The 8,490-nt window shown below is 39.1% G+C and overlaps 1 protein-coding gene across 1 annotated transcript; it reads right to left on the bottom strand.

The window, feature by feature from the left end:
- Nucleotides 1–5,256: 5,256 nt before the first annotated feature.
- LOC120293641 (disease resistance protein RPM1-like) lies at nt 5,257–8,151 on the bottom strand. The gene has a single exon (XM_039313343.1). The coding sequence runs from the start codon at nt 8,149–8,151 to the stop codon at nt 5,257–5,259; it is 2,895 nt and encodes a 964-aa protein (XP_039169277.1).
- Nucleotides 8,152–8,490: the final 339 nt, after the last annotated feature.

Below are 8,490 nucleotides of genomic sequence, written 5' to 3'. Positions count from 1 at the left end.
TTTTCAACCCTCTTTATTTTTTATTTTTTGTTTTAAAACAAAAGTGGGTTCCAACACTTATTGAAATGTCAACTATTACACATTTCTACGTAAAAAAGTTTGGGATGAAATTAGGTTTGTGCTGATGAAACAATGTAAGATTAGGTCAAATGTTACAAATTGTTGGTCAAGACTTTTACTATTGTCACCTTCTTAGGACCTCAAGTTGAATGATCCTTGCCCTGATCTCTAGAGGAAACTCAATCAGCTCCTAAGTAGCAACAATACTGACATGCGACACATGACACAATAGGATACGACACGTCGACGTGTCATTTCTAAAAAAATAGAGAATTCCGACACGTTATGACACATTATATATATATATATATATATATATATATATGTTAAATTATTATTTTTATGATTATTTTAATAAAATTGATTTGATTTAAATTCACAAATAAATAAATAATAATAAAACAGCTGAAAATGAATTTACACTAAAAATATTAATCTACCATTTTTTTGATAAAGATTAATCTACCATTTGTTAATATTATGAATTATTTTAATTTGACAAATTTAACTACATTCCATCACAAATAATCCATAAAACTTGAAGGAAAAAAAAAAAGCAATCCACATTCCACTATTAAATTTAAAATTTAATAATAAGTAAAAAAAATTCACGTTTCACCATCAAAGATTACAAGAAGTCTTTCCCTTTATTTTTCATTATTTTCTATTATTTTACATAATTACATTTTGACCTATCATTTATTGAAAAATTTAGAATTGACTTCATGCGTGTCGGAATCGTATGTTTGGAATTCCAAACCCACGTGTCAAAGCATTTCAAGAGAGTTGACCAGATTTCAGATTTTCCAACACCTTTTGACCGCGTATTAGAGTGTGTCAAACACGTGTCAGAGTATCCGACAGAACACGAAAGCTTTTGAAGAGTGTCAATACTTCCTAGATCAGCACAAATTATGGACCAAACATCTCCAACCATCTCCACAAATCTATCAGGCTAGTTCTTCAACCGCTATGCGCCTCCACAATTTGGGATGTTAGTTCTACTTTTAAGTCTTTGCACGGTTTCTTCTGTTCAATAGTTTCCACTACCATTATCAAATTAGCTGGAAGTACAAGATCAACTTTTTTTTTTGGCCGAAACAATCAAGATCAATTGGTTACATCTTTTTAGTTGATTTACAGGAAACTGAACATCTATACTTTATAACAATATTGAAAAGTACAATCAACCGATTCTTCCTAGGAAATTGGGGCAAAATTCATCTAAAATGGTTCTAATAAGTAATTGAAGTCACGTACTTGAAACTTAATAGTTCTTTTTTCTTTTTTTTAAAACTTTTTGTGTTTTACGAGATTGGATAGTCATCGAATAAGCTACTAGGGGGATTCTCTCTCTATCAAATTTAATAAATGCTTTGGCTTTAGTCTCCAAGAGAGCTCTTGCCCTTGTACTGTGTAGAGGGCTAGACTAAGTCCGAGTTGTGCAACAAAAAATCAGAAATGGAAAAGGACATTGATTACAACTGAGCTACTAAAACACAAGCATATTGTCACGATAAATCGTCAATCACTAGCATCATGAAACTTTGAAACCAGGGTCACACCGATGCATCTTTAAGAAACATTGGAGTATTCACTAATGCGTTACCATCTATAAGGTGGAGTTGATTTGGATCCCATGAGGATGAAAATGCTACTTTTCCCAGCACCAATCTACTGGATGAACACACCTTAGCCCGAAAAAATTAAAAAAGCAATTCCAAGACGCATGTTATGAGTCGCTCATACTTTTGTGTGAATTTACAATGTCTTCCCTTTGGTACCTTCGTGTCGTGACCTATTTTTTGGGTGCATCACCTAAAACTAGGTTAATGGACTACTAAGTCTTTAAACTTAACTCAGGCTCTCTCAAGCCCATACCAATTCGCGACTTAAGGTTCAAATATTTAACATGCAAAAGATTATTAATTAGGAGTCGCCACTAATCGGTTTAGGGTAGGTCGATAGACACCTAAGTAAAATAAAATGGAGATTTATTTTATTCCTACGAACTTAAAACTAAGGGGTACGGGGACTTGGTTACACTAGATTTCTCTAATGCCCTTTCGGTATCATTTCTTTTTAATTTTCAAAAATGTTTTTTTTTTTTTTTGCAGGCAGCTGATTTATTTTAACCTAAATTACTATCACAAATGTGGTGACCACATGGGTACTCATCCATTATTAAAACATTCAAATAAATAAATTGCATCACACAAAGCAAGCAAACATTTTTTTTATTTTCTTAAAAATTATAATTCTTTTATAAAATGCATTTTAAAACTAAATGATTTAATCTTATTAATGTGCAAATTCTAATTAAATTGGCCTATTATGCAAACCAGTTATTATGCACCTTATGACCTAACTTTACTAACAAATTCTAATTAAATGATCATATTATGTGAACTAATTAACGTGCACCTAGATTTTGCATTTTTTTTTTTTATTGAAATTCAGAATTTATGAAACCCTAATTAATAATCTATCTAAAAGGGATAATCTTCCAATTTATTCTAGGGATTAATTTGACTTGAACCCTATCTTTTCTTAGAAAATTAATTTTTGGAAAAATGAGATAATTAAAATGTGCGAACACTATCTAAAACCCTAAAGAATTTATTTAGGTTCAACCCTAACTTATTTCTAAAAATGCAATCCTAGAAATGTAATCCTAAGAAAATCTAATTTTCTAAACCTATATGTCTAATTTACTAAACCTATATGCTCATGCAGAATTTTGATTTTTTGATTTTCTGATTTTTTTTTTTTTTTTTTAAAAGATAAGTAATTATTTAATAAATATTAAATCTAAACTATCAGCAAAAATAAAGAATTAAAATAATCGAAAAAATAACCCGTTGTCTCACGCGGTCAAAATTAACGATTATTCTAACCCTAATCATCACGACAAAGAAATCAAAATAATTAAAAATCTGATCCGAAGTCTTACGGATCAAATTAATGATTATAATGATTTAACAATTAAAATTCTACCAAAAAGCCCAAAAATTAATATAATTAAAAATAATCCGATTTCTCTCGGATTAAATTAATAATTACAATAATTCCGGACGAAATCCCTATGGATAATGCCTATAAAATTCAAAAGACTTAACATTCAATATTACAACTTAAAATAACTAGCTAAACTAAAAAATGCTATCAAACAAAATAAATAGAAAAATAACATGAAAAAAAAAAAAAAAAGTAAACATAAGCCACCTAAAACAGGGAAGAGGCAGCGTGATTGGTGAGCAGACTAGCAGCGTCGATGGGCGAGTGGGCGCGGTGGTGGCGTCGGTGCTGCTGGGCGGAGGCTGGCAGAGACCTGCGGAGGTGGGTCGCGTACCGGCGTGGGTGATAAGCAAGACTTTTACCCCAAGATTGGTTGATTAGTGAGCAGAGGGCAAGGCAGCGTCGGGTCGCTGAGTCGCAAGTCGCTGAGGCGCGGCGTCGGGCTCTGGTGGTGTTGCTCGGTTGCAGCGGCGTCACGGAAGGTGGCCGGTGCGAGGGGGACGAGCAGCAGCTGGGTTGCGGGTTGCAGCGGCGGTGGTGAACGGTGAGAGCTCGGCTGCTGCGGAACGGCGGTGGAGCGGAGCAGGCCTCGGGCTTCGGAGGCATGGCGTCGGATGCGCAGGCGCGGCGTCCGGTGAGCGGAGACGGGCGGCGAAGGCACCGGGTGCTGGGCTGAGGCGAGCGGCGCGGTGGCGCGGCGAGGTCAGAAGCGGCAGGCTTCGGAGCTCCGGCGTCGGGCTGGGCAACAGCAGGTCGCGGGTGCAGAGGCGCGGCGGTGGGCGTCGATCCGGGTAGCAGGGATCACCGGCGGGGCTCGGGTGCGAGCGTGTTGGGGCAGTGGTCGAGCGTTGAGCGCGGTTGCTGGACGTCGGGCACGGAGGTGCTCGGAGATCGCAGGTTCGGTGATGCTGCAAGAGTCCAAGGTAGAAGACAATCTTCTTCTTTTAAATTCTTTCTTTTTTTTTTGCTCGGTGGACTTTCTTTTCTGCTGTTGCTGGCTTCTTTCTTTTCCACTGCAGTTTGTCAGAGGGGAAAATAAAGGACACTTTTTTGGACGACCAAAGGGAGAGGGGTTTTCTCTTTTTATTTCCTCTCACTTTTTTTCTTCTCCTCTCACGCTTGCATTTATCTTTTCACGAAATCTTTTACAAACCTTTCTCCCAAATTTTTCGAATTCCCTCTCCCCAGTTACGAAAAATTAAGCTCTTTTATACTAATTCCGAACGGCCGCTTTGAATGGTATTTTCCAAGTTTCCATTTTCTCGTCGCATTAAATCAAAAACCGCAAATCGTAGCGTGATTTCGCAATTAGCTCGATTTTGCTCCGATTTATTCCGTTTTATAAAAATTCTTGCCATTTGTTCACTTGATATTTAATTGCTTCTGCATTTATCAAAATCTGAATATTCATTAGAATTTCAAATTTCCATTCATAATCAATCAAATTGATTTTTCCCATTTTTAAATTTTTTTCCTTTTATTTGTTCCAATGCAATTTTTATTTTATTTATTTTCCTAGATTTGCTAAAAATAGGTGTCAACACTTCGTTTTGGTCTCCTGCTTGACATTTTATCAAACATTTGGTGGACAGACTTGTGAGGAAAAGCAGGGCCATCCAATTCAAAGAATCCTGGAGTACGCAATTAAATAGCAGGAGCATTAAATCTTCTGGTAGTGAAAATGCTTTTGAATTAGAACTCATAACAGGTTGAATCTTGAATGGCTTACTCGCACCAATCTATGGATATCGACAATGGGTCTTGCGAGATCATGACGGGGTGGAATCCCTGTCGTTGTGACTGTGATGATCTACTCAGATGAAATTTAGATGACATCAAAGAAGAAAGAGACATTGTGAAATGGGTACAAGGGAATTAGCTCCCATTACATGTTTTAGGTTATAGAGATCACACAACAGAGAAAGTGCGAGAGCAATCACAAAAAGACTATATCTTTACTAAATGGCATGCTAAAACGTCACATACGAGCATTAAGAGTCACAATTGAAACGCTGACTGCAAACATTACTAACATAGTTTTTTTTTTTCTTGGTAAAATTACTAACATAATTTGGACAGCTCCCAAATGTCATTGACAGACATACTCGCATTCACTGCTACCTTACAATACATTCACTTTTACAAATCACAAGTCACAAATATTTGGCAGACTCACAGTTAATTCACTTTTGTAGGACATTCACTTCCACATGGTGGGAACTCATTGCTCCCCATGCTTGTGCCTTGGGCAGTAGCACCATCTCTCTGCACCGATCTGTCGATTAACTGGATGTCCCAACCCTCATCTCTCTTGGAGCCCCAATATATTTCTGGAACATGCGCAACTTTATGATAGTCGTCATCTTCTCCACCTTTCACAATCTTGTTGACAAGCTCATCTGGCATACCCAAAAACTCCAGCACTTTCAACTTTGTCAGGTTTTCAATACCAGATGGAAGATTCTCTAGTAACTTGCAACGCTGAATCATAAGCCTCTCAAGATAAGGCATCGCTCCCTTCTCCACTTCTATGCACCTGAGTTTGTCGAAAAGATCAAGACCCAGAATCCTTAACTTTACAAAGGCGTTTGCTTTAAAGCACAATGAACTTCCTTCGTAAGCCTGATGCAACTCAAGATGCACAAGACTCGGCAGATTTTGGAGAGACACAAGAGGGTCATCCTTTAGGCGACAGCAGCTCAGGCACAATTTCGTCAGGCTACTGAGGGAGGGTAACCAATGTGGTAAAGCTCCCAAGCGTCCTCTCAAGTACATTCTCTCAAGGAATGGAGGCGGATTAGAGAGGTGTTGCAGATCTATAATCTCATCATCATCAACAGAATATACACCTATTGATCGAAGCCTGGTCAGTTTGGAGATTGACAAGCACAAATCCCTTCCATCTTCTTTTTTGACTTTCAGAACGGCCAACCTATCCAGTTGTGTCAACATTCCAAGCTCTCTCATAACATTGCTGCTACTCTCGTCATCTGCCTCTATAAAGCAGAGCTTTTGAAGGGATTGCAAAGCCCCTATTCCTCTAAGGGCCTCAAAACCAATTTTGAATTGTGAATCGGATACTCTCTTATAGCGATAGACAAGAAGATGACGAAGTCGTCGAAGTTTCAAGATCTCAACTGGCAATTTGGTGACATTTGTCTGTTTAAGGTCTAGAGTCTCTAAGTTTGGAAGATTCCCAATAGACCTTGGAACTGTACTTACCTCAGTGTACCTGAAACTTAGATATGTCAGATAACACCAATCGGCAACTTGAGCAGGGAACCTTCTTAAAGGAGCCGCTAGCATATCCAGAACATTGAGCAGTTTCATATCACTAGCAAGAACTCTATTCATAAATGGTCTCTCCATTCCAAACATATATAAAGAGCGAAGTTGAGACAAGGACCAGTTCTGTTGACGAGCTTGCGGGGTTTTCTGTAATGACAGGCGACGGACTTTGTCTGGCCATTCACGATTTTCTTCTTTGGCTATTTCTGCAAACCCCTGATTGGTCGACTTTGAAGTGACAATGTCCCGCAGAAAATCATGGATGCGGCAATACTTGACCATTCCATCACTTCGTCTAGCAGCCACCTCTATCAGGCTTCGGTTCAACAGCTCCATGAAGTAGTCCTCAGCAACTTCTTCTAGGGTCTTTCCCTCTTTCTTTTCAACAAATCCTTCAGCAACCCATAGCCGAATCAGTCTCTTACGCTTAATGGGGCGACCCTCAGGAAATAAACTTAAGTGCAAGAAGCAGGATTTCAGGTAGTATGGCAGATCATCAAAGCTAAGTGAAAGAACTCTCTTCAAGTTTTTGAGTCTGTCGTTGCAGTCAATCTCTGTATCAAGACTGTGACGAACCAATTCCCATTCATCCATTCTGTGCTTGTCTTTTGTAGCCAAAACACCACCGATAGCCACTATAGCAAGCGGCAGCCCTTCACATTTTTTTAAAATAAACTCGCAGGTCTCCTCCAGATGGGAAGGGCATGAACTCCACTGAAATGTCTTCGCGCAGAAAAGCTTCCATGAATGTTCTACTGGCAGACGCTCCATCTTATAGACCTTCCCTTCAAATTCTTGACAGGAGGTGTATGCTAGATCATGATTTCTGGTTATGATGATTATTCGGCTGCCGCACATGTTGTTAGGCAGTGCATGTTTGACAGCATCCCATTCGTCTATACTCCATGTGTCATCTAGAACAACCAGATACCTCATGCCCTGTAGCAAGTCCTTGATTAACATCTTCAGCCAGTAGATATTCATGGTGTCCGCACCATGAGGAACCGGTTGTCTGATCACTCTCATAATTTGCTGACGTATGTTCTGGAGGAGCTCTTCTATATTTGGAGAGCCAGAGAAATTGATCCAAGCACATACCGTGAAATGTTTCTTGACCCCTGGATCTTCATAAACTTCATTTACCAGCGTGGTTTTGCCCAATCCTCCCATCCCAACAACAGAGAGAACTTGCAGCCTAGAAGTGCCCTCAACCAACCACGAAACCAGCTGCTTCTTTGGTTCTTCAATGCCCACAAGGTAATTTTTGTCTAAAAGAAAGGCATTACCTTGGTGTTCAGACAACACAAAGGCATTACCTTGGTGTTCAGTCCATGTGTTGTCAGAGTAATCGGGGCCTGGGACATGTTCAGCTTTACTAAACTTGTGGCGTAGCCTCTGGTGTCCATCACATAAGCTTTTGATTCTGGAGTTGATGTTCTGTATCTGCGAAATGGTCCGATATCGAGCTTTCATGTTCTTCACACAGCAAGATATCCTACAGAAGAGACCAGCAAACCCAACCCCATGATCATGTGCCGGGAGAAGTTTGAACTCGTCGAGAACATCTTCAGTGACATATGCAATCTCTCTCAACTGCTTTACCCATTCCTTGACTTCCTCATCGCTCTCTTCCAGGGAATCTGCGACCCTCAGTGATGCACTTATGCACTCCAGCTGCCCTCTCACTGAGCAAACTTCGTCCTCAGCATCTCTGAAAAATTGCACTTCATTGTCCAGAAAATTTGTGAGCTTCCCAATGAGGAAGTTCACGGCAGCTTCTGCCATGCTCTAATTGTGCGTGTGCACACTGGCAGGATCTTTTACATTGTTGCGCCAAAAGTTGTGGAGTTCAGCGTGGAAATGGTGAAACGTATGATGTCCATGCTGAATTTTATATTTTGTATCTCTTTCCTGAGCAAATTATATTTTATGGTCCTTTTCCCAACTACTGGCATTGTCATTTACTCCTACAACAATTTCAATTTATTTGATTTCTGTAGAAGTACCAATTTATGTGAGAGTTTATGAATGTTTCAATCTTTCTATGAAGTAACACTGAATTTATCAGATAACTTGATTTACACTTTTGTTTTTAGGTTTTGGAAACAATTGACCTGGTTCTAA

Source organism: Eucalyptus grandis, chromosome 5 (genome assembly GCF_016545825.1).
Source record: "Eucalyptus grandis isolate ANBG69807.140 chromosome 5, ASM1654582v1, whole genome shotgun sequence".
Taxonomy (NCBI): Eukaryota; Viridiplantae; Streptophyta; class Magnoliopsida; order Myrtales; family Myrtaceae; genus Eucalyptus; species Eucalyptus grandis.
Note: the sequence above shows the minus strand (reverse complement) of the source record. Positions and strands in the feature narration are given on the sequence as shown.

What these genes read in the sequence shown, in the direction of transcription:
- LOC120293641 (XM_039313343.1), bottom strand. Translation starts at nt 8,151, where the DNA reads ATGGCAGAAGCTGCCGTGAACTTCCTCATTGGGAAGCTCACAAATTTT.